Genomic DNA, 27,718 nt, shown 5'->3' on the forward strand with positions numbered 1-27,718 from the left:
CTGTGCAACTGTTTACCTTCAAATGCATGTTATTCGCACAGTGATGCAAAAGCTTCTGCTGATTAAAATGATCTGCGGCATGCCTGTATTATGTGTGCGACTGTGGATGTATCTGCATGCGAAGCGCTATGTTAGTGTCAGCGGCTGTGAGACTATAATGCGAGATGCTACGTTATAGTGTCAGCGGCTGTGACATTGTAACGAATAGTTTTGCATGCTGATGCAGTCGCACACAGAATATAGGTATTCCACATATCATTTAAATCGGCAGAAACTGCTTGTACATCCTATTTGCTGTGTGAATAAGACACATTCGAAGGTAAAAAGTTGCACAGAAAGATTCTCTGCGCTACAAAGTCGCACCGCTGCATGGTGCGGCTAGATGGCTGTTTAATGCGCAAGGAGGCTAGATGTATGAGGACACATCTGTAGGTGTACGTATTCTATTTGACCTAAAGTCCTAAACAAGTCACTTGAATTACACTAGTTTGTTGCTATATTGAGATGCTAAAATATATATTGTTTGTTTATTGTGCCCCTACAGTTTACAACCTGGGAAGAGTAGCAGCACTGGGAATTTGCTAGATAAAGATGACCTTTCTATGCCACCTCCAGACTACAATATGGCTGCACGCGGTTTCCCTCCCCAAGCTGTAAGCTCCTTCAAACCACGGCCCTACAGTGTGGCTGCTCCAGCCTTTACACAGGTGAGACAAAAACACTAACCAATGATACTAAATAGCTGTTGGCATCTGACTGCGACCTCTAATATCTGGTAGTTAACATTGGGCCCTTTAGACTGTCTACCTGTCTTGTACTTGTAAAAATGATTGCACTCTTTTTTTTTGTCATGTTAGTACAGTGGTTCCCAAACTGGGTGCCGTGGCACGCTGTGGTGCCACAGAGTAGTTGCAGGTGTGCCACAAGCTGGTGGTCCAGGACTAAATCAAATTATTTATGGTCCATGTGATAGCCACTAGCACTGGTTGTGCCTGCCAGTCATAAAATATGTGGACAAACCCTGTCCACCATCACTTAAATGAACCTAAGATGAAAGGTTGCTTAATTTTTATATTTTTTCCTGATTTCCTAAAGAAACTTTTGGCCTAGGGGTGCTGTGAAACTAATGCTGATACTCTAGGGTGCCGTGGTTCAAGAAAGTTTGGGAACCTCTGTTACCAAACTGTATAGGCCACATTGTGTATGAAGCTACACTGAACAGAATGCAGCTTCTTGGTGTAATAGACCGGTGTTCTCATTCTCACAGAATGGCTGCTTCCTGATGGGTGCACAAAATGAAAGTTGCTCAATCAAAATATAAGTAATAGCAACCATGATAATAATACATGAATAGGTGACCAAAGCAAGTATGATAACACATGAATAGGTAATCTAATAAATAGGCACATAAATCACTCGGCCCAGTACAGTTGGCCAACAAAGACTATATATAATTGCCTTCTATTTGCAAATTAAATGCAGAAGTCTTATGTGAGAATATCGGGATTACGTGTAACTCTTGCCCACACAGTGCTAGATAGTCCGCCTGAAGCCAGCCTGGTGCGCTAGCCGAGGGTAGCTCTAATTTATTTTTTTAAGTCACTTAGGCAAATAGACCAGTACAAGTGTACTTTATTTTCTAGTTTAAAGCACACGGAATAATGCTTAAACATACAGGAGGTTCACCACACCATGAACCTTTTGTACAACCATACCCTTAAGGATTTATAGTCACAGATTAACTAGGAGAGCTACTATGCCAGATTGTTTACTCCGCCAGCAGGGCAGGCACCAAGGCCGCTTGGTGTTCTGCATTTTGTAGGTCCATGAAGACTTAAAGATTCAATCACTGATGTGATCCTAAACAAGTTCAAATTGTGTCACTACCACCGAGAGATCCTTAACTCACTGGTCTAGGATTGATGCCTGCTCCATCACTGAGCCTCCTCAAAGTCATAGGGGTTCAACCTACACCAAGAGGTGAGTGGCTCAAGTAGTCTTGGTGGGACTCCAAGGGACACCCATTTGCCATGTTCTAAAATAGGATGCTCTAGAGCAGGGGTGGGCAATAAGAGGCCCTCCAGCTGTTAAACTACAAATCCCAGCATGCCTGGCAACAGTAACATGGCCAAATGGCAAAACCCTGGCAGGACATACTGAGATGTGTAGCTCTACAACAGCTGGGGGGCCGCTTATTGCCCACCCCTACTCTAGAGCATAGGTTCCCAAACTCTGTCCTTATGACCCCAAACAGTACATGTTTTCCAGGCTTCCTCACAGAGTCACAAGTGAAAATAAATGCCTCTGCCTGCTGGGTGACCTGAAAAACTCATGATCTGGACTGACCCTAAAGCAGGGATATTCAACATGTGGCCCTCCAGCTGCTATGGAACTACACAGTGCTCAGGGGTGCCACTTGATGGGGTGGCATTGCAGGCCACCTGGAACTGCCACCCTGCACCAGAGCCGCTGAACTTTTTTTTTTATGTAGCACCAGTGGGGGGGGGGGATCGTGGGCAGCAATTTGCGTGCAGGAGAGGTGGGGCTACCTGTCTAATTGGTACCGACGCTTAGGCCTTTCATCAGTCAGGCTCTCACCCCTTCATCATGGCCTCAGCTGAGCCTGCATGACTCTGCAGAGCTGCCAGTAACTCCTGCTGGGTGGGTCTGCTATGCTTAACTGCTTGTGATCATAGAGGCTGAGGGCATTTGTGAAAGAAGAGAGTGGCCAATAATGTGCCTAGGGGCGACCTGAACCCTAAATCCACCTCTGGAACAAAACATCTCTGCATGCCCAGCCACAGTTTTAGCATGCCCTAATAGCAAAACTCTGACTGGGCATGCTGCTCCTTCTATACGCATGCACTTGCCGATGGGCGTACATGAACATTATGGTCATAAACCCAGAAGTCACTACTTCGCCTGGACAGCTGTTTATCGCAAGAGCTGTCCCTGCTGGTAAGTATAATTATACATACTCGCGTTAAACACCCATATGCATGTGAATATGGACGGGATGTATCACAATCAGATTGTGATAAGCGATGTATACTGCCCCAAGTAAATAAAATTGAAAAAAAAAAAAAAAAAACCTTTATGAATGATGGGTACACATATATAACATAATATACGCAGGGAGACCACTCCTTTCAATCACTTTTATGAGTTGCAAAACAATGGGCTCTGCTGTTCTCGGGGTACACCAAATGTGTGTGTCAACTTCCATGATAACTTCCAAACACCTGGCAGGTAACCGTAGTCAACAACACTACTCCTTTCAAAATCCAAAGACTTTTTAGGGGCTCTTGAACATAGGTGATCGCTGAACTTGAAACATGCCACTCAATGTGATGAACGATTACATAGTGATGGCGATACCCTTTTTACCCAAAAGTTATGCAATATACCATGTTGTATGCTTAGTAAAAGTGTGCAGAATAATTGTTGTACGTTATGTTGTATCTATCAAACTATATAAGCTGATCATTTAATTTAGGAGTCTTTTAAAAAGTTAACCAGATTTATGTATTACATTTATTTGAATGTATTGGTGTATTTAGACCACTGATCAGGATTCTTCTTCTGATGAAATGCCAAATCCTTAAATTACTGTGATTGGTGTGCAGGACATTTAGGCTGGAGACTGGAGCGCACAAAATGTTGGTGTAATCCATAACAGCCAATCATTTGTGTTCCCTCTGCTAGTGCAGGTACATACAAGTCTGGCAGCTAAAGGTTACAGTACCTCTTTCCTGAGCACCAGATTGCTCCTGCTCCCAGGAGTTGACAATTACAGATAATTTATACTTCTGTCCCCCAAATTGGCTTTTTGGATTTTAAGTATTTGTTAGAATGTTTTATAAAATAATGCTATATTTGGTGAAATTCCAAAATATAGGAATTCCTCATATATTATATGGGAAAAATTGCACCCTGCAGTCCAATACTTAGACACTTCTAAAATAACTCCTGCTGATTGAATATCAAGATAAAGCTTGTCATCATAGCTGTATGTTCCTTATTTATAGGGATACTCTGTGCCCTATGGGTACGCAATAAACAAGAGTGCCAGCATTCTGTACCCACAGTCAACCGGACTGTACAAACCTTGTAAGAGGTCAACACTCGTAAGTTGGTATCAGTGGGGCACTTCTGTTGCAGGGGATCTGCTGTTTGATGTTTCTAAATCTTAGTACCCTGGCTGATTGTGTGTGCTTTTGTATTTAAAAAAATAAATAAAAATAAAAAATGTATGCCTACCTGGCAGTGGTATATGAAAGCATAAAAAATGCTTAGAGACCATTCTTATTAAACACAAATCATTCAGGATACAAAGTGAACTCAAACTGTGAGATTTGCTGTAATAAAAGATGCTTCACTAGCACTTCCACCAGAAATCCTTCTCCTTAAAGGATTAGCCTACTGATATTGGTTACAGAAAGATGTTTTGTGGTCTTGGTTGTCAAATTTCAGAGAAATCTCGGGATGGCCCCTCCTGCACGAAGTGGAGAAGTTACTTTAACACATTAAATAAAAGCTTGGGGACGTCTAACTCAGCCCCACTGTTCTCAAAAGTGCGACTGCTTCTGCCACCAAACTAAAAAAACTGGCTGCCTGTGGCTGGGGGCGGGGTATATGTGGAGGAGGGCCGATGCATCCTGGGAGCTACAGCTTTAACTGTTTGGTGCACGGCTTACTCCTACCAAAACTACACCCCATGGTAATCCCTGTGGACCCCGTATGGACCCTAAAGAGAGAATCATTCTCCCACAAATATCTATTTTGCATACTTAGGGTGTCATGTGCCTGTAAGATAGGCACACCTAATTGCCCTAATGCCTACACTAAAGGTGAGAAGACAGTTGGGAGCTGATTGGCTGGCACCTTATAACTTTCACTCTGTCTCCTAACACTGCTTAGTAAATAGACCCCTAAGACACAGATGACATCACCTTGTCAAGAGAGAAAAAATAACCAATATATTTGCCACAAGTGAAAGTCCAGAAGTACACAAGCTGGACTGAGCAGTTAACGCAGCTGGTTGGCTGTCTGGCTCGGCTTGTACAATAGCTGCCTCAACAATGGTCAATGTAACCTGAGAACTGTCCAACCTCTGGAATGCAGGAATCGTACCATGTTATTTATATTACTTCTGTTCACTTATTTTACTTGATGTTCCCATTTAACTCAATACCCATCTAATGAATCAATTTTAATGTGGAGTAATAAATATGCTTTTCACTTGCTTCCCTTACCACACAACGCTCATGCTGGGCATCAGAGGGGGATAGGAATTGTGTTTGAAATAACTTGTCAGGATGCCGGCGCCGAAATCCCAATAGCACTAGCATCCCGACCACTGACATCCCGACAGTAAGTATTCGGGTTAGGCACTAGGGGAAGGGTTAGGGTTGGGCTGGGGGAGGGTTAGGGTAAGGCTCCAGGGGGGAGGGTTAAGTTTAGGCTGAGGGAGGGGAGGGTTAGGGTACTTACCAAGAGGTGTCAGCATTGTAACCCATTTGGGTTTCCGACGTCTGGTTTCTTACCGCCTGTATTCTGTGTGCCAGGAACCCGTACCCAACCCCAAATAATATAATAACTCATAAAGCACTACGGGATATGTTGGTGCTATATATTTGGGAGCAAACACCTTAATAGTAACAGTTCTAAAATCTGGAAAAAGATATGCTTTGGACACACATTGTAAAGCTGCATACATACGGAACGATATTGTTAACGATATCGTTCTCATTCATACCTTTCAATATTGTACCATGTGTATGCAAGACATAGTTAACGATATATTTCAACAGCCGTACTTGCAGGCCAATCTGATGATATCTTCAGATCCTGCTAGTTCGGGGATGCAGCCGGTGACTTCACTGAACAATATCGTTAACAATATCGTTCAATGTGTATGCTCAATGTCTGGAACGATATTGAGCCCAGCAGGTGAGGGGACAACACTGGACGATATTGCTCATGGAGCATATTGTTCCGTATGTACCCAGCTTTGGACACAAGTATACATTTATTGCACTTCATTAAGGGTCCTCAGATGAGCCAAACCATGGGACTGATTCCGAGATGGTTGGTAATGCAGCCGTGGTCGCAGCCGCTCTCACAATAGTGGTTGCGGGAATATGCAGATGCTAATCTCCGTCTTCCCTTTGTGTGGGATGGTGCAATGAAGTGTATGAGCGGTGAGACTTTCAGGCTGTGTGGTCTGTCGCACCATCAACATTTGTAGTAGCCTAGTGTCTACTCTAGCTACTCTCCTCAAATCCAAATAAACATGGCCTGTGAAGCTGTGGATTTGGATTTGGGACACTCAAATAACATGCCCATGAAACGGCCCATATTTGCATTCACTTTAGGTTACCTCCCAGTCTCCACCCTGATAAACCAAGGGATCGCAAACCCCTTCTCAAGTGTTGGCAAATCCATCCACAATTGCGATTGCCATCTCTCACATTGTTTCGCACGTGTGCAGTAAGGGTTTTCTGCATGTGCAGTAGCAAAACCTCACTCAACTCAAAATCAGGTCCCATATTACCAGTGTTGGTCACAATCTTCAGGTTTTATATCTTTATTAATGTCCTTAACAGATTTTACTGTAATCAACACTACAGTGTTTATAGCCTTTGGGACCTTCTATTTGTTTCCATCCCTAGGAATCCATCATTTACTTGCAATAAGATAAAAAAATATATATATATTTGTAACCTCTTCTATTAATGCGTACTACATATGAAGTCTGTATTTTTCCTCCTTTTCCAGCATTCATTTTATAGTATAGCTGTAGATTATATAGTACTATATATTTACTATACACCAAACCAATAAACCTGTGCTGTACTGTATGACTCCGTGCAAACTTCTATATTATAAGCAGCTGGATGTATCGGGATGCAGTCAGGATACCGGCGGGTGCTATCCCACCCGTCGATATCCCGACATTGGACTAAAAATAGGCATCGAAATCCCGACTCCTATCATTGGCCCCACTACGGAATCCTGACACGCCGAACGAAGGTATGCCGGGGGTCTTAGCATCTAGCTGCGGAGGGGGGGGTTGGGGAGAGGGTTAGGTTTAGGCCATAGGGACATAGGGTTAGGCACCCACTGGGAGGGTTAGGGTTGGGGAGGGGGGGGTTAAACTTAGGCACCACTAGGCGGAGGTTAGGGTTAGGCACCACCCCCCCCCCCCCCCCCCCCCAGGAGGGTTAGGTTTAGGGTGCTGGGAGGGCTAGGTTTAGGCACTAACGGGGGGAGGTTAGGGTTAGGCACCCCTAAGGGAGGGTTAGCGGGGGAGTGTTACGGTGCTTACCTTCAGCTGTTGGGATTTCGAACCGGCAGGCTGACGCTGTCTGTATTTGATCCGCCGGCATTACATACCGATTCCGGATGTATCCATTCAATGCCACTGTTGTACCAAGACCAATGCAAATGTTCCTGTAATAGGTAATAATGTAACCTTATGTGTGAAAGTTACTCAGCTGACATAGAGCTGAGTATTATTTAGTATTTATAAGGTATGATTTCTGGTGGTAGTCCTTGTATTCTAAAGCCTTTTTGTTTTTAAACTGTCCTTGTCGCTTCCATCATTATTGATGACAATGGTAAAATACGAATTGTCATTCTTGCTCATATACAACTAAGTTATGCATCGCTTGTCCTCCCAGCATATTGAATGCCATGGCGAGTATCAAGCATTTCTTTCTTCTGCTCCATTTATCAAGCCTGCAAAGTAACCTTTAGATCACCCCTAGCAACCCCCTTCTGGATGCAATATCCGTCTTTCCAATGTAGGCATACTGCGCCTTCTCCTAACTAGAGCTGAACAAATAAATGGCTCTGCATTCACCTCCTGCTTCCTATGTGCACATATATAATGTAACAATCACTTACCTGGCCACCTGCTTTTTTGTTCAGCCTATTAGATTAGCACTGTCCATGTTATTAAAGTGTTATCATTAATTGTTTTATTGCTGTGTTTTTTTTTTTTGTTTTTTTTCATTTGTCCCTTAATAGGGTTTAGATGACTATGGAGCAGCGCGTCCCACAAGCAGGTAATATAATGCACAATGTTCTCATACTTTTTCTTTGTGATTATATCTTATTCAGTCCATTTGTACTTTGTGTCCTCTGAGAAATGTTTCATACCACATTTCAGTGTGTGTGTACTTCACGTCACCTGCAGTATCCCTTATTGCAATGGCTATGAGATGGACAAATTAACCTGGTGCTGGCATGTACAGTAATAGATTTGGGGCCCTGTTATAAATGAAATAATTAGTGGACACACAGTGAAGGCTACAATGCTATGAGCTTACATTCACAAGAATGCAGTCTGTCCTTTCATTAGGGCATTTAATACATCAGTGATGTCAGTTGTCTAGTGAATATTTGGTCGGCCCACAAAATGGCTGCCACCATTACGTGAATACATTAAGTTTTCTTTAACATGACCTTTCTGTTATGCCTTTTTTTTCTTAGATTTTAGAAGCTTTCCCCAAATACGAATGTCTATACATAATAATGTCAGAATTTATTTTTGTTTAGTTATAGAAGGTAAACACAGTACAGATTGCTTTCCACACACTCAGTCTTGACACGGGTCATTTATGCCTAGTGACAAATTTGCTTTCAAGACCCACTAATGTCAGCAAAGTAGCTTACGAGGGGGTGTGCAATAAGTTTCTGGATGCACAAAAATTATTATATTTGAAAGAAATATAATGTTCACTTTGTAAAGTATTCACCAGAGGAGTCTATGCAAAGCTGCATGCGCTCAAACCACTTGGTGAAGCAGCTGGCCCAGTCCGAAGCAGAAACGTCTTCTACATGCTGGATGAAAGTCTCCACTGCAGCTTTCGGTGACTCAAAATGAATCCCACACATCTTGTGCTTGATTTGTTGGAACATGAAGAAGTTGTAGGGGGCCAGGTCTGGATTGTACGGCGGATGGCCAAGCTCCTAGATGAGTTCATGGGTCAGAAAATCCACCACTTTCCTGGACTTGTGGGCAGGTACATTGTTGTGATGGAGAAGGGCGTCACAAGCACGAGTTCTTGGATGTGCCTGCACTTGCGGCAGGCATTTGTTGGCATACCAGTCCCCAGTGACAGTGCACTGCTGCACTAGCGATACGGAAGCTACATGAGCAGTCTTAGCCACAAAAACAGCCACCATCTGCTTAGTCACGCTGCGCTCACGTCAGAACTACTGTGTTGGCACACCTCCAACTGGGGTCCTCTGGGCCGACTGTTTGTCTGGGAGATCTACAGTTTTGATCAGAGACCAAAGTTTGAGTGACCGCCATCAAACCTGGCCAGCATGGTGCAGCTCCAAGTCACCCGAGCCTCCTTCTGCACTCGAGTCAGCTGCAGACCTTGCTCAGACCAAGCTGTTTGAAGAGTATCGAGCAGATGGATCCCGATGAGATGCCTATCTCCTTCTCTATCTGGGCCACAGTCACCATGGCGTCCGCCTCAACTATTACCCGCACAGCAGCTACGCTGTCCTCGTGATGGTGGACACAGGTTGGCCGCAGCACTCCTCATCTTCCAGGGACTGTCTTCCGTTCTGCAAACTACTCAAACACAAAGTTTACAGTTCACAATCGGACAGTCAGATTGTCTACTCTACCTATGCAGTGCACATTCAGAAACTTATTACACACCCATCATAAAACATAGTTGTCAGTCACAAATATGTAATGTATGGTATTTACAAATGTATTAGCAATCAATTGATGTCCTTTTTCTTGTGGTGTTTTTAAAAAGTAAAGGGTTACCGTTAGAATCTGCTTGCTCTGCGTTACAACAATCTAAGCTTAGTAAGTAGTGGAACTTAATTTTTTTTTTTATAAGACATACACTAATAAAATTAAAATACTTGGTTAATGTTTTTAATAGGTGATTCCCATTTTCAGCAGTGTAGTATGACCCTTAGCCCATGTGTAAGAGATACTGCAGCTTCTGGTGGTCATCAGTCTTGTGGTTATGTGCCATCACAGTATAATGTGCATCTTGGCAGTAGCCCTTTGCTTTCTATTTCACAGCGGCAATGGGACAATGATCTCCACTGTGTGAGGAGAGGCTTGCACAGGCATGGCATCTGCTGCTTTGAAGAACTTTCATCTTTCTTCAGTATTATAATTTTTTTTTTTCTTTGAAAACCTTGATTTTCCTGGAAATATTCTTTGTTTTACTTTTTGTACTTTCTGGAATTTGTTTACTAGGTCTGTTTATTCCTCTCTGTGATTTCCATGAGTTGCTGGAGGAATGTATAATGTATTGCCGAGCAGTAGCTGGTATCTCTCCACCAGATGCCGTTGCTTGGTACTGTCTCTTACAAAGCAGAACTTGCCAAAGTGTATCTGTAATTAGTGAACATAAGGTGAAGTAGTTTTATACCACTTCTTATTGGGTGTAGGGTCACCTTTTCTGGCCTTAGCACAAGGCCTTATCTGCATGGTGAGGTGGGAATTGCCTCTTCCCCTGCCCCTCCACTACAGCAGTCTAGGGTTGTGTATGCATCTGGGCTATGAAGGGACTGTTATCTGTTTCCTTTCCTCCTTATGAACACTTCTCTCTGATAAATGTGGTTTATATAGAATGGTGCACATGGACCCATTCTTTCCATAAGCACAACAGCTTGGCAACTCCAATCCGTGGTAACGCAGCTTTTACAGCACCAATGACTATTTTACAGAGGGGAAGGTTTGTTACTGACTTTCGTCATTCTCCCAATACAGTGACTTCAACACTACAGAGATATCACCTTGAAGATACCATTGCTCCATCTACTGCTTGCACTACAGCCTTTCTACTTCCTCACCCCTCTGTTTTTGTTGGTTTTTTAAAAATCTGTTTTAGTTGCATCACTGATCAAATCTACTTGCTAAAGAGAACTCCTGCAAAAGAATAGTCCATGCTTCCTACATTGGTTTCTGCATCACATAACTAATATGAGGAGCACTTTTCTGTATGGGAATCGAGAGAAGTATAGATTTAATGGTTCAAAAGTAGCCATGTGTGATTTACAGAGGAAGAAATGGAACATATAGCCATACTCTATATAGGTAGAAAAACCCCATCTTTTTAATCTAAGAGAACTCTGACTCCTGTAATCCAGAATATAAGAGCCACGTACCCGACATGATTTGCTGCCTCCCTGCTTACACACAGGTGTCTATTAGCTGTTTGACAAATTAGTTGCTGGTTTGAAATGATGGTAGGGCCTAATGAAATCCTTGCACTTTTATAGCAAAAATCCTAGATTTTAAGGAAAAATATCCTTAAATGTAATTGGCTGTAATAACAGGTACTATGCATATATTTATTTTGTTGTGTGTCATTTGGCTATGAGGCTGCTTCTGAATACTGCATTGATACAGAACTTTGAATGTTACAAAGTGTACTTGTTGGTGTTTGTTTTGGTCTGTTTTTTTTTTTTTTTTTTTTTTTCTTGCAACAATTTTGCTGGGTTTTTTTTTTCTGTTAAATGACTTTCAAATCTCATCAGTTTCTCACCCAGTTACTTTCTTCCAGCTCAATGCATTGATCAGCTGCACATTGAAGGAGCTTTTCAGTCTGTAGACATCAATGTAATTTTGCAGATGGTTTATCGCTACTGTCATTGTTTGGTATCACCCGCTATACTGCATGCATATTGGTCCTACAGTGCAGCGCTCTCCTTCTATATACATTGTCTGTGTGTCTTTCTTCTAAACTTCAGATGTGTTCATGGTTTCTGTTTGTAGATCATAAACTGCAGTCATTTACTGAAAATATAAAACAAGATTAATATATCCATAAACTTTATCTGGACACCATAGAATAACAGATATGGCACTTGCAAAACACTTACAGGTTAGTAGAGGAAAATATGGAGTGAGGAATATGAGCATTTCAGTAGTAGGAAACTATACAGGAGGATTTTCTTCCTAACATAGAGAAGCACATATGTACAAATCCCAAATAGAATGCACTGTACCTATAGATTCCTGGTTAGTTTGCTTTAATGGATAACTGGCAATTTCCATGAAACTTAAGGTGCGTATCCACTAGCAGATAGTGGAACGACAGTACGATTACAACATTGTAATCATACAGTCGTTCCTCATCCCCTGTAGTGCCTACGCTGAACGATATGTTCAGTGAACATGGTCAATCTGCCGTTATCGGCAAATTGACCAGCATGTTCAGGCGATGATTGTCGAAAACGACCAGCGGGAGCGCACATCACTGGTCGTTTCCAACATTTTCATTCCAGATTTGTGCATGATTAATGAGCGATTGAACGATAACTTTATCGTTAAATCGCTCATTTTCATCGGCAAGTGGATACCCGCCTTTAGGGTTGTCGCACATTGTGTGAACCTCAAGCCCGGGGGCCCTATAAGGCCCTCGGAATCATTTGGTCTGGCCCTTTGAGCTTTTTTTTCTGCTAGCCTCATCTGGCTAGGAGGGTGCCTAGAATCTATACAGCAGTGCCGCCTGGAGAGCCCTTAGGACACTTCAAATGGCCACACCGCTGCCCTTTACAGCTCCCCGGAGGATCCTCAGGATGCTCCAGGCATTGCTGTAATCAACTGTGATTGTGGCCCCGCCCCTAGTGACATCATACTGAGAGGGGGCGTGGTCTGCACCAGGCTCACAAATAATGTTATAGATATCAAAATGGCCCTCTGCAGAAAAAAGATTCCCCACCCCTGATCTAAAGAATATATATAAAAAACCCTTATTTATAAAGCTTTGTTAATCTTCCAGGTGCCTTTTCTGCAGCTGTCATTCCTGTCTGTATTTATTATCTGTGATTGGACTTTATTGCTGCTGTTTTTGTTTATCGTGATATCTGCTTAAGAAAGACGGGTGTTTTCTATTGTCCAATTTCTGTTTGTGAAAAATTACTAAGTACTTGGAAGAGCAAACAAGTTTTGTAACTTTACTCCTGAGCCCCTCTGCCACTCGTTTCCCAGCATGCCGTCTTGTGTTTGGAGAGCTCTTAGTAACCCTTGTAATGTAATCTGTACCATTCCCTTTCTGGTCTCTATGCCAGGCTGTACATATTAAACTGAGTGCATTTCTATATATGTTCCATCTTACAACTTTGCAGAAGTGAATCTGCATATAATTCTCTGTTTACTTTTCCATTTATTCATGTGAGTGACATCTTGTTGTCCAACTGGATGAAAGGAAATATCAGCCATAGACTCTGGTGTTGTATAAATATCATGGAAAATGAACGAGTTACCTCAGACTGTGAACAGTGCTACTTTCAGACATGTGTATAACTGTCTGTCTATATTCAACAAATATACAGTTTTATTATAATTAATTAGGTGATTCAAAGACCTATGATAAGTGATGTTAACATGTTTTCCTTTTTGGAACATGTACGAAGATCTTTTGTACCGATCAGCAACCTATAACAAGTGCTGTGGATGTGTTTTCTTATATAAGTAGTTTCATTAAGGTTGACCAATCTGCACAACATTATAGCAGCTAATATTCAGTCTTACTAGGAGCTAGTGACAACATGGAGGCACGAGGCACTTCCTGTCTGTGTCCTCACTAGTAATGTGAATACGCTGCATTCTCATGAAGTTTGGGTCAGTCCACAAAATGTCCGCCTCTGGTATGTGTAGGTGGCCGTTTATAACCTGTGGATCATTCCATAAATTATTTACAGATATTTGTAGAAAACTAAAGGTCTTGATACGATTTTTAAACTGTTTATATGAGTGTTTTCTGAAGCTTGCTTCCTTGTCTGCCAGCCGGAAAATATTGTCTTTTGTAGACCTTTATAAGGGCTAGCTTTTATAGTACAGTAGCACACTGCACAGTCTGATCTCCTGCTGGAATGTGACAGCAGGAAGGGCATTTACCCCAATAGCTTTTAGACATTGGCTTTATGACACAATAGTGTGCCATGTCTGTAGGGTATGCCCATTTCATGGCAGGCTGCTGATTCAGGCTCCTGGTAGATGATTGATAAACCCTTAATAGTTCAAGCAAGGTAGGGAGTCGTATATGGATAAAAGACTATATGGGTCCATTACGTTTAATTACATATGAAAGGCCAAGGGATTCAATTTCATCATGGAAATTCCCAATGGTGACTCATATATGTCCAAATACCAGTATTTTCAGTTTCCATATCTGTTTGTGTAGTAGCTATGCCTCCTAATGGATTAAGTAAATTTATTCCAACTCCATCCCACTTTTTACAAGGCGAGATTGAGCCAACATAGACTAAACCGTGTGTGTATGATAGGTCACTAATCTTAACAGGACGGCGAGGTCACAAATGCTTCCCCATATCCTTCCCCTTCCCTCCCAAGTATCTATTCTCGGTGCTGTGAATTCTTGCTTGCAGCTGATCAGAAGTGCTCTCTTATTAAGCTGGACATCCACTATACAATTTTCTGTCAGATCTGTCCAATCTGGCTGGTTGGAATGAAAACCTGGTGATGGTCATTGGCTCCCATACATTGTCTATTTGCTCACAAACATTGGAAAACAGCCAAAAATGGTCGTTCAGACAAATTGGTTAAAACACACAAATTTAACCAGTTTGAACAATTTGTTTTTGTCCTTTTTTCAGTGTTTAAAACCATATGATCGACTGTCATTTGCTCCCATACATTACCAGGTTTTCATTCCAACCAGCCAGATTGGACAGATATCTGACTGAAAATTGTATAGTGGATGCCCACACTCATTCAGTCAGTGTACCACTCTGATAAGCTGCTTGTTTTGGATGTTTTTAGTTTTGAGCCAGTAAAGAGTGTCCATAAAGACATAAAATGGGAAGGGTTATAAAGAGGGACTAAAATGGGGCCTTGTATTGTGCTACTTAAATATAAATTAATCTATATCCGGTTTTGTTGTATTGGCTGTATTCTGTGGATGAATAACTCTTAGGGGATCTATTTACTAAGCAGTGTTAGGAGACAGAGTGAAAAGTGATAAGGTGCCAGCCAATCAGCTCCCAACTGTCATCTCACAGGCTGTGTTTGAAAACTGACAGTTGAGAGCTGATTGGCTGGCACCTTATCACTTTTCACTCTATTTACTAAGCAGTGTTAGGAGACAGACCCCTTAGACAAAAAAAATAAGTAGCATACTTGTGCAGTAACCCATAGCAACAACTCTGATTTGAAGTAGACCTATCAAAGCTGATTGGTTGCTATGGGTTCCTTACTATTGCACCTATGGCTAGTAACAGAGAACTCTGCTCATGTGGCATATGGTACACATTGCAGTCTTCGCTCATTTGAATTTATGTTCTGATAATACATTGACTAAAAAAAATGTCTCCAAGCATTATACGTTGTTGTGGTGGTTTTTGTTAATGGTTCCAGCTCACTGACCATCTGATGTTTGGTTTATTCCAGATTGTGCTTTTATGTTTGTGCTTCGATTGAGTTTCATTTTTCCTAAATCTTTGTTTGTTTCTAAAGTTTGTAAAACACAGATGAACAAAGTATGATTGGCGTTAATGGCTACCTGCATTGCTTCCTCATGCACTGATATCATGTGATGTGGGATTTAATGGGGCCTTCATCTCTGACTTAGCTTCTGTCAACTTTCGCCTCTGATAAAAGCATCCAAACTTGCTGTGGTAAAATCTGATTAACTAGACTTAATTATAAAGACCTCTTAAGTAACACCGTGGCCGACAATATGTGTACATATATACATTATCCATACGTTGTTTTGTTATTGTAACAGAACATGGAAACGAGACTCCTTCTGCATTTATGATGTCATAACTGTGCTAGTGATCTCTTTGAATCAGTTCAGTGATGAACGGAATGTAGAATCTTGTAAAAAGAATGTACAGCACTGCACACACTTTTTTTCAGAAGTCAAAGAAAACTGTGCTCTGTAATGATGTTATTGTATGAATAAAGTTTTATTTATTGCATTTAAATGGGGACCTTGGGCATCCCTTTTTTTATTCACTTTAAATATGAGGCTTGTTTCATTAACCTGTTTCTCACAGCATATATCTTTTCTTTCTTATTCTTCCTATATGCTCATTTTTGGGGGGAAATGGTTCTTGGTGACAGACGCTAACTGTGATTTTGAACATTGCGCAGCTGTATCATACATCGGGCTAATGAGACAATAAACATTTTCTACAAACTGCCTTTTCTTTTTCTGTCTACTGTGCCTGTCTTCAGATCATTGCTGCCTTTTTTTTGTCTTCAGTTACTATCAATGCCATCTCCATATTAATAAATTATATATAATGTTTCATCCATGTTCAGAAACCAGTGTTGAAATTTATTAAAGTAGTGATACCGGCTAAATTTTGGGTAAGACATCCAAATCCTGCTGCCCAAAGCCACTAGTTTGATAAGTGACAGACGGCCATCAGTTTCTACATGTCTCTAAAACAGGGGTTCTCAACTCCAGTCCTCGCAAACCCCCCAACAGGTCATGTTTTGTGGATGTCTAACTCACTGGTGCATGATTAAAATCTATTTGTCAGGGTCAGTAATTATTCCACAGACCCAAATCCTTGTGGGGAAAACCTTGAGGGTTGCGGTTGAGAACCTCTTTTATAAAATGATCACTCCAGTCTCTCTACTAAATGAGCAACAGGGGAGTTATGTCTGGGATTCTTACCAATCAGAAAACTCATCTACCCTGTCCCCCTCCCCCCAAATCAGGAGATACCACACATCAAAATTCAGCCAAATCTCTAATTCTCCCACTTCCCTCTCCCTTTATACCTACTTATGAAAGGCCCATAGCCTTCACTGTTTTATGCCTACTTATCAAAGGCCCGTAGCCTTCACCGGGGGCACTCTGTGATGCTTAAGGAAGCCCGTTTATTGTAGGCATGTGGCAGTGCTCACAGGAAGCTGCCATAGTAATATCTATAACTGGCCTAAATATTATTTATGCTGCATAGCAATCTTCTTGATGATGGGAACATATTTTACCTGGCTTTTTAGGAAATTAGAATAGTGTACAGGGGTAAAAACAAAATGGCGCCACTGCTTACTGACTTTTTATAGCAACAGTCAATGAGCATTTGTGCATTGTATCAGAACAAACGCACCGCCGAAGCCACAGAAAGGTAAGACATTTTAATATAAAAATATTTATATTAAATATATTTTATGTATTAGATTATAAAATATTTCTATTAAATATAATCTAAAAATATTTTTGATATGCCATACAAAATGGGGAATTGCAGAGTATGACCTGCTAGGCCATCCGCTAGCACCAGCAGATGACAAGGACATGCTATGTCATGTTAAGGAAGAACCATGTGTAAGGGAAATAGTGGATTGGAGTGACTTAAGGGTGGGAACGCTGAGAATAGGAGCGTCTCTGCAATGAACGGGTTACCAGCACACCTTCTTACTGGAACATGGCAATGAATCAAAGTAAAAAAAAAAACACAATACTGTTTTACAGTATAGTCCTGAAATATTTGGTGCTGTATTCTGATAGACTAAACTGTGCAGCTAGTGATTTTCTGCTCTGTTCAACATTATTCATATATTAAGCAATAAGCTTTGGGTCACTGTTTTCTACTGTAATTTTGTATATTTTTAATTTGATCTGCATGTAAACCCTGGACACATTGTGCTGGAGACCTGTTATACAGAGAAAAACCTTATAATGTAATATCAAAGCTTATTCCCCAAGTAATGTGACTCTCCCTGGCCAGCAGAAGGCTCGCTGATCTTTTATTTCAATACGCACAGGTGCCTTAACTCTGTGCTCCGGATAAACTGTGGGCGCACTGGAGATGAATAGACTTCATACTTCAAATGCTAACTATGAAATGCAATGTAGTGTTGAATTTGAACGGTCATGATGGTGCGTGAACCTGAGATGATTTGTCATTCATACGAACTCTTCCCACCTATGTACATTTTGTTCTCTGCTTAATTCAGCCACAGGGTTGCTCATCCCTCCCCCTTCTCCTCTTATCCAATAAAAACTATGTATAACAAGCATATTGTTCTTTACAGCATTCAGCTGAGACTCGGGAACAGACAGTGCCCTGTGAGGAGACCTGTTTCTGTACCTGTATTCCAGACTCTCTACCACACTTATAAAATCACATCTCTGTTTGTGTTGCAGCTTGGAAGCTGAAGTTGCCAGGTTTTGAGAGGTCTCTGCAGTTTGTAAGTTTTTATGTGTTAAAATACTTAACATTTTTAACCTGGTTTCTGTGCTCTACTCTGGCTGCAGGGATACACCTAGTCCGTACCAGACTCCTCATAAGCGGATGCAGGATTGTAATATAATATTGTGGGTGAAGATAATTCCTGTGAGTTACCCCATTAAAGGACACTGTCAGCTTGTTTTCATAATGAGGAATGATGATGCCCTCACCTTCACGTAAATGTATATAGAAAGTCAAACCTATTCCTAGAGAAAAATCCTTAAACTGAACATAGTAGATATATTTGTAGCTGTTATTAGTAGCGTTAATAAGGTAACTTTGTTTTAGAATTTAGTGCCATTTATTACAATTCGGGATACTTGTATAAAACAAATTTTATGGCAAATAATTTGATTTGCATTACACACAAGTTGTAATGGCCCATATTTTCTGTCCTAATAATGGTTAGTGCCTGGCAGTTAAGGTAGAGCACTTGTATCCCATTATTTTACCAGCATTCCCCACTTGGTGATTCCATCTTAAACTTTTATTGCCCTCCTAAGACTTATCTGGGACTGTCTGGACAATATTATTCTTCTCTACATCTCTCCTAAGGTTCTTGTATGGTGCCAACTACTGTTAGTATAGCTAAGACCTGTGGATCTGGCTGTATTAATATTGACTTTTGTGTCGGACACTCCTGTCTTTTATTAGGGGAAGGATATGGTTTCTAGTAACTATCTGTGATGACCCATATTTTCCTTATTCTGCTGTCTGTCAAAACTACCGTAATACCTATAACCAATGGGAGTAGACAATACATGTGTGTCATAAAAATGTGAAATGTCATAGCATTGTTTTGTTACTAGTGCGGGATTTTCTGCCTCCAGTCCAGTCCCAAAAATCCATGTACTTGTTAATAACCTACTGATCAAATGGTAAAAGTTTAAATTGCCGACGGGTAGGATCGCCCGGCTTAATACAGATGCCGCTATCCTGAATGAGATTAGGATACCGGCGTCGGCATCCTGAACACCGGAATCCCAAACATAAGGATCTGGGTAAGTATTAGAATTTCTCCGGGGAGGGGCGGTTAGGTTTATGGACCCCCAGGGGGAGATTAGGGTTAGGTTGTGGGGAGGGGTGTTAGGCACCTCCTGGGGAGGGATAGGTTTAGGGTATGGGAAGGGGGGCTTAGGGTTCGCCACCACCGTGGGGAGGGTTAGGGTTTGATTGGCCATTAAAATAAAGATCTGTTTGGTATTTTAAGTGGGACGAACTTACTGTAACTGTTGCATTTTTGGAGCATTGGCCGTTAATTAAAAGCAATGGAGGTGTTTTTTTGTTAACTCATTAATGAGTGAAACTAAAAATAGGGATAATTAATCTGCATTTACTGTATATTGAACATTAGAACACAGAATTCGTGCTCGCATACGTACGAGTTCAGGGGTACTTCGCTATACTCCTGTGTGTACCCCTGTTAAAACAAGTCCACATATACTCTAAGGCATTCCAGAAAACCTAGTGTTATTTGGCCAGTGTATAGTAACCGAATTGTCCAAATCCCCAGAGAACATATGATCGCTTCTAATAAAATGGGGAAATGCGTTTATGTAGCGTTGAATGATGATCTGGCGCACTGTTCTCTGCTACTATGACACCTGATTAAACTATTCGAAACAGGTCTATGTCCCACTAATAAATACTACTTCCATTGAATGGGAAATTCACTGAGGAAGTGCATTGACAACACATTTGCCTCTTATGTTGCATACACACGGAACACCTTGAACAACCATAGATATCGTTGATAGAGTTCCCTCCAACTTTCTGTACTTCAGGTCCAAAGATTTTGGTTGTACACACTGATGGAGCTCTATGATAGATATTTCAGTGAAGCTATCTTTTTACAGGCAAATCTTTACGTAATCGTCCAAGTTGGCCTGCATGCATGAAAGATCATAGATGTCATTATAGTTCATGCGGAAACGCGCATTGTGGTTGGTCAGGTTGGTGACTGCAAAAAAGTGAACGATAACGATATTGTTCAAATCGCTCATAAGTCATACCGTGTGTATGCATCATAAGAATTGGGCAAGCTGGAGCAAGTGAGGATCTGGGTTGTGGTAGATCACTGTGTATGAAAGTTTACATTAAGATAAAACTTGCCTTCAGAGTAGCTATTTTTTTGGGACAGGGAAGGGGGGGTTATAGGCAACTTTATGGTCCATATATTTAGTAATGCAGATGCTACAGAATTCCATTAATGTAATTCTTCAATTACTTCAGCACAATTCTGAACACTGCTTCAGACAAACTAATATGGAATAGACATTCCTGGTGCCCTCTCACTCTTTGAATAGTGGCCCTGAATCAGAGCCGGACGCTCTGACAGAGCGCTCGCTCTGAATCAGGGCGTTTTTTTTGTTTGTTTTTTATGGAGCGGCCTCCCGGCCGCTTGCATTGCTGTGGGTTGCCACCCACAGCTAATGCGAGATGCCAGGATGATGGTCAAGACCATCAGGCTTGTGACGAGACCCTTGTGGAAGGGTCTCGTGGCCGCAAGCCCCAGAGAGCTTTCGACTCAGAGCCAAAAGCTCTCCCACTGCCATCACTTGTGATGTTAGTGGGTCCGCCCCCAGATGGTAGGCATTCTCATCGGAACTCCTCCGTCTGGGCAGCCACCCCACCCGGCCCGCCCACCAAAGGGGGCGTGCTGTCACTCAACATCGACAGCACGCCCCCTTTGGTGCGAGACCCGGAGCGACATTGACCGTCGCTATCCGGGTCTCGCGGATGCGCATGACTGAGCCGGCTCCGTCATGCGCCTGCGCTCTGGGCCACCATCGACCTGGTTGCGAGCGCTCAGTTTTGTGACACTGGGCCTGATTCAGACCCGGTTGCAAGCGCTGTCAGTAGGTGATGGAAGGATGTACAATGGGATTATTCATTTGTAGAGTATACATATTTCAGTTGTATACTCAATGTGCACTGGGCAGAATATCTAGGTCAGTGGTCGCCAACCTTAATTGAGGCGTGAGCTACTTTAGTCAAATGAAACCTCCTGAAGAGCTACTAAAATTTTAGAAAAAAAATTTGGCTAATAACTGAACAATTGAAGGTCATTTAAGGAAAATGTAAAAAAATGTTTATCACTGTAATAATTAAATGCATTGTTTTCTATTATTGTAGTTTGTAAATAAAATGTAAGCACCGCCACATTTCACTGATAATTACCAGCTCCAAGGAGGGTACGTGCAGTAGAGGAGCAAGAGATACTGTATAGGCAGGGCTCGGCGGGAGGCACTAGCGTAGACACCGTGGGTGGAAGCACAGCTGCGCCAATCACCTGACGTACCTCTCAGTGGCTGCACCCATGACGTTGGGAGCACGCGTCAGTGGTCACTTCATCTTAGGTTACTTGGCAGTGCTGCAGCTAAGTGAGCTACCAAAATTAAGATCACAAGCTACAGGTTGGAGACCACTAAACTAGGTGTTGCAGTGTAAAATAAACACAATTAATTTGTCAGCTCTGCACCCATTGCACTTCTTAAATGAGGTCCAGTATATGTAAACTATTAGTATTCCCTATCATGTTTCTTCTACACACTGCAAAACCCATACTTTGTCCCACATGAAATAATATGAAGGTGAATGTGCTAATCGGTGTCCACAGGTTAGCTACAGAAAATAAAAGTAGTCTGGTCCCATTGTTGCCCATAGGATTGATGGTCATGGTATGGGGTATACATTAACACTTGAGCAGTTTTTGTACTTTCGTGTCTGGTAACAAGCAAGACCTCACTAGCAATACTACTCCATGCTAGCTCATAGAAATAATAAATGGCCTCTCATGGTAGTACAAAATGTGTCTGGTCTAAAGTAGAATTTTATACGTACATTGCACCAACCATTGCTCTTCTTTACATTTTCTCCTTGATCCTGTAGTGCTGTTTGTTCTGTGCCACTGGTAGTGTCCTCTTCTAAAGTGTGTATCTACTAACCTTGCATTGTCTTAGTAACCGGTCAGTAGCCCTCCATTATTTGTGTGTGTAAACATGGTTTAAGTGTTGATTAGAACAATGACCACACTGGAGAATATGTTTAATAACCACAGGTAAGTGAGTCTGTGGCTGCTCTAATTTCATGCGCCACTTATTGGGATATCCTTACATTTTGGCCTGTTAGCAGATGAGTGTCCTTATGTTCTAGCTTTATTGCTCCTCTTACTACAGTGAACAGAAGCTGTGCACACCCCCATAACTGATGTCTAATAGGGGAACTAAAGTCAACAATCACTGTCAACATACATAATGTCAACAGTTATGTCGACCTTAGGTTTAGGGATTAGGCTTACCTGAAAAAAACAAAAACCATTGCTGACATTGCATCAGTGTGTACATAATATACCAAACCCAAAAATGAAACTTCTGTATGAACAAATTGCATCATTCCCAAGGTTTCATGCAAAGTTATAAAATGCAGGTTTAAGCAAACAAAAGAAAACAGCTCTTTCTTAGCTTAGTGAGGGCACTACTGCCCAATAGATTGGAAAGCATTGTGATTAAGCTCACAATTGATTGCCTTTACTCTGTAGGTGATTGGTACAATGCACTAGACTCAACTCACTATTTCTAATTAAAAACAGGTTCAGAAATGTTTTTTATTTTCTTACACTATTGCACCAATCTATTTTACTTCTTCTATTTGGGATGAACACCACCAGAAATGATTGCCCATTATTACTTCCTTCATGCAGCTTTTTCTCTTCCAACAGAAATCCATTTTTTGAAGTCCGATTGAAACCCACAGTAACAAATGACCGATCTGCACCACTTGTGAACTGACGGTAATAATCCAACACTACCTTCCATACAGTGCTCAACTCTCCACCTCAGTTCTACATGTGGATGGTTTTTCTCCAACATTACCCATTAGTCAATAAAGAGTGACACTTGAGTGAATGGATCTATTATATACATTTGTTGGGACACACATTCCACTTTCACAGAGGTATATGTATAAGGCAGTGATGTACAACATAAATATGTGACTATGGATGATGGAAGTGGGGTCTGCCCACTTTCTCGCTAACTCCACCATTTATTTCTTTGTAATCGCAGCAATTTACTGACATGATATGCTTGTATTGCTAAATTCACTGTGCTTGTACAGTGTCCATGTGTGTTGTAAATGGATTTATGCATTTGTTTGGTTTGGTACAAAGGATCCAAGTGAAAATGGCAGGGTGGTTTCACTACTCAGCACAAATAGCAGTTCATGTTAAGCTCTTCCACATAAAAACAAACTACCGACTCAAAGGGTTAGTAATTAAAATACATCAGAAATGTGATTGTGTGCTTGCATGTAAAACTGAGGCAGCCATTTTGTGGGCAAAGCCATTTATGAGAACACAGACTATTGAGTCTCTGGGAGTTGGTACTGGATAGGCCACATTTTGGTTCAGAACATAATATGGCTGCCATCCCATTCAAAGCAGATCCTTATTCTTCAAGACTTCGAAAAGGTACTGTGTGATGTATAAACATAAGTATATTTAGTAGTGATCGTATATAGAATGGGATTGCATTAGACAATAGGAGCTCTAAATGAAAAGAAAAACAGAATCCCAGCCTCCTGTCATTCAACGGCAGTCTGTGTGCAGAGAGAATGCTCGAGTTCAGTGTTAACTCTCCCCGCTGTTATCAGTGGCTGGCCCATGCAACAGTAACAGGGGGGTTACTTATTTTCTCTATGTATTTTTTTTACAAATATACAGTTAGAAACTGCTTCAAAATAAGTTGTACTACATTTGCTGGCAACCGTTTTCTGTAACTTACCTACAAGTAGTGTTCACGTTCTGTTTAGTGCAGTAAGTGGACCCCCGCCTACAGTGAAGGCTGCCATCTCATAACTCAGTGATGTCACTGGTTCCTAGTGAATTGATGGGTTGAAAATATGTTACACTAACAAAATGGCTGCCATGACTATATGCAGGTGATAGTTCCACTATAATAATGGTATACTATGAACTAAAGTAGACCTTGGTAAATGATGTTATATGTAAGGTTAATAGAATTAAGAGTATAATGTTCATCTGCTTAATTTCTGTAGACACAACTGTAGCCCATGCACAATAACTATCAGAGGGCTGGATTGGAATACACACTTTAAAAGTCACTGGCAGACAGTAGGCACCGACATGAAACGGGAAACTTCTTATTAAATTATTCCGTTCATAAACACAGTAATTATAATATTTTATGTCTATTGTAAATTTTTAAGAATTCTTACTGTATAATTTTATTGTACAGCATTGAAATGTTAAAACTATATAATTAAAAACATTAAAAGAAAGATATGGCTAAAGTGTTTTTGGTTTTAACATAGTTAATAAACCTCTAAACATGACTGGTATAGCTATGGAGTGTTGTAATTATTAGGTTGGTAAATGTACCAATTTGTTATGGCAGAGGTTCCCAAACGCAGTCTTCATGGCTCCCCAACAGTTCAGGTTTTAGAGAGATCCATGGTTGAGCACAGGTGGTTAAATCAAATTGACTGAAGTACTAATTAAGGCACCTGTGCTCAACCATGGCTATCTCTAAAACCTGAACTGTTGGGGAGCCTTGAGGACAGAGTGCCTGAGTCAGAGCCGGACGATTTGACCAGAGCGCTCGCTCTGAATCAGGGCCCTCCTACCTAAACTTGGAGCGGCCTCTTCGACGCTCGCATAGCTGTGGGTTACCACCCACAACTTATGCGAGCGTCCATGATGATGGTCGCGATGGTCAAGATCATCGGGCTTGCTACAAGACCCTGCGGTAGGGTTTTGGTGACCGCAAGCCCTAGAGTGATTTTGGCTCTATCAGAGCCAAAATCACTCCCACTGACATCACTAGTGATGTCAGTGGGGCCGGACCCAGACAGTAGGCGTTCCCATGGGAACGCCTCCATCTGGCAGCCACACCCCCGTTGGTGCGAGACCTGGAGCGACTGCTTCCCCATTGCTCCCCGGGTCTCGCGCATGCGCACGACGGAGCTCCCTCCGTCATGCGCATGCGTACTAGGGCACCATCGACTCGCTTGCGAGAGCTCGCGAGCGGGTCTGAATCAGGCCCAGTGTTTGTTCAAGCAATTGCTATAACGCAGAGGTTCCCAGTGTGTATTTTTGCTACCCAACAAAAGTATGGCAACTTAGCCCAACCCACACACACATTTATTTAATATTTAAAAAAAAAAAATGAAATTGTGTTTTTGGGGCTAAATCACACATTTACTAACAGACAATCGATTTTCATCAATTTTAAAGTCGATGTTAACATTGATCTTTAGTAAATATAACCCAAGGTCTCATCATATACTTTGTTCAATATAAAAGGTCCAAAGTGGACCTGGACAGTACATTTCTCAACAAAAGACATACAGATGTGTCCTGATACATCTTTGGACCTGGCGCACAGAGGGGCTTTTTGTGAGCATAACTGCAGCAGTGAGACTCTGCTAGCGACTTTGTATATCTGTGTGCACTCGGGTCTGTATATGAACCGCAACGGAACTTGGAATGGAAAAGCTGCGGCTGGCACATTTTAGCACTTTGTATACAGATGTAGAGACTCATGCGACACTTGTATATCTGTGAACCTATCAAATGAATCAGCGCAGTCTGCTGGTGCGTACTAGTTGCATCATATTGCGACTTAAATTTGTAAATAAGATCAAGAGTGTACACAAAAGGGCTAATTCTGACTCAGACACTTTCCCTATGTCCGCGGCATTGTACTTGCTTCCATATGCTAATGCGACAATACGGCAAAGCAAGAGCTTTAGGTATATGCCCACAACATTCCGTATTCACCGCCCTACTTCGCGTTGGTCTCTGTTCGCACAAGATGCAAAACGCAGTCACCTACTTGTGACTGGCAAAACATGGTGTGCACACGCTCCACATAAATGCGTCCATTCAGACGCATGCGCAGTCTGTGAAAACTGACATATCTCCCAATTTGGAACAGTCACCCCATTCAACTTTGCTGCCTCCAACAGCATTGCCTTTATTTTTTTTTTATTCATATGCCTTGTCCCAAAACCCTGAGAAGCCTATTTTAATGAATTGCAGTTTAAGGGATGGTGGAGCCTATTCTTCTAAGTGCTTTGATTGTCATCTACAGTATGCTATGTGGAATTGATTTTCTTTTTTTTTTAATAAATGAGTGGCTTGGACAGGACTCTGAGCTTTGGTCTTCCCGTCAAGATTGGATCAGAAAAACAAGCTTTCCCAGCAGGGGTGTATCTAGGGGTCCAAGCGCCCCCTGGCAAAGTAAGGGACTGGCGCCCCCCCCTTTTCTCCATATTTTCAGAATTACACGCTCATTTAATATATATATAAAAAAAAAAGTAGCCACCTTCACTCACTACTTTCTGCCTAGGGGAGAGGGCACACTGACAGTGGGCAGGGCATCTACTGTCATCTGAGATGAGCGCTGCACGCAAGCCCCGCACCCAGTGGTCACAAACCGCACACTTAGTGAGACGGAGACTGGGCAGCTGTCAGTGTGTGTCCCTCAAAAGTTGTGATCATGGTGGACAGCGTCAGACTAACAATTTCTGCCGGGATCACCGCGGTTCGAGTTGAGCAACTTTTGAGTAATACACGGTGCTCCCTTTCACCCATCCACATCCTACACTGTTATTCTTCCTCCATTCTCATCCCACACTGTGCAACCCTTCCCCCCTCCACATCCCGCACTGTATTCTGTGCTTCCCCTCCCAGCAGTAATTACTTAAAGTAACTTACCGTCTTCTTCCCAGAGTGCTGCTCGCTGGCTCCTCTGGCAATGGACTGTCACTGATAGTCAAACGTCACATGGCAGCGGTCATTATCAAGATGCTGCAGTGCAGGGATCCGGGACCGCAGTCCACAGCAGAGGGTGGCTGCACACTGTGTTAATGACGCTGCTGTGGTCAGGGGGAGGGTCTGGATGGCTGGGGGCAGGGCCGCCTGATGACTCCTTGGATTTGTCAGCTAATGATCCAAGGAGTCAGGTGAATGGTCACACACAGTCAGTGTGTGTGGTCTGGGACTGCCTGGACAGCTCCCTGCACTGCTACCAGCACTACACCCCCTGGCTGCTGGCAAGTGGCTGCCCAGTCCCACACCACACGCACGCACGCACGCACGCACACACACCACAATCATGGTCAGTGGCCCTGATTACTACCCCCTGGCGAGTGCCAACCCGGCAAAGTGTTAGATACATCCCTGTTTCCTAGAAAGTTTAGATCTCGTGTGTTTTCAATCGCATACACGCCAGATCAAAGCTTTCTGCCCAAATTACAATTTTTCTCTTTTTTTCAGATCTGGAGCTGATGGGAATAACGGAGTCTAGTCTGAGCCACTTATCTCTATTTTTAAGTCTTTAACGTTGGTACATTTTAGTTTTCAACTACTCACCTCTCCCCATTTACTGTTAGTATCATGGTCAATATATTGATATTACTCATTGCAATAACTATAAGGAGTGGTGTAATAAGTTTGAAATGTAATTAAGTTTGAACGAAT

At 42.0% G+C, this 27,718-nt stretch overlaps 1 protein-coding gene across 4 annotated transcripts in view; it reads left to right on the plus strand.

Moving 5' to 3' along the window:
• The window catches only part of BAIAP2 (BAR/IMD domain containing adaptor protein 2), a 271,775-nt gene that overhangs the window by 214,017 nt on the left and 30,040 nt on the right, over positions 1-27,718 (plus strand). The window contains exons 12-15 of one of the 4 annotated variants that reach the window (XM_088474291.1): positions 545-707; positions 4,029-4,127; positions 8,035-8,072; positions 22,934-23,120. In XM_088474291.1, coding sequence (XP_088330417.1) covers positions 545-707; positions 4,029-4,127; positions 8,035-8,072; positions 22,934-23,003 — 370 coding nt within the window. In that variant the 3' untranslated portion in view covers positions 23,004-23,120. Of the gene's footprint in view, positions 1-544; positions 708-4,028; positions 4,128-8,034; positions 8,073-18,128; positions 18,173-22,933; positions 23,121-27,718 lie in introns of those variants that run through there. The other 3 variants (XM_088474282.1, XM_088474276.1, XM_088474275.1) reach the window with 3 other exon arrangements.

Source organism: Taudactylus pleione, unplaced genomic scaffold, assembly GCF_031769625.1.
Source record: "Taudactylus pleione unplaced genomic scaffold, aTauple2 ptg000016l, whole genome shotgun sequence".
In the NCBI taxonomy this organism is placed as follows: domain Eukaryota; kingdom Metazoa; phylum Chordata; class Amphibia; order Anura; family Myobatrachidae; genus Taudactylus; species Taudactylus pleione.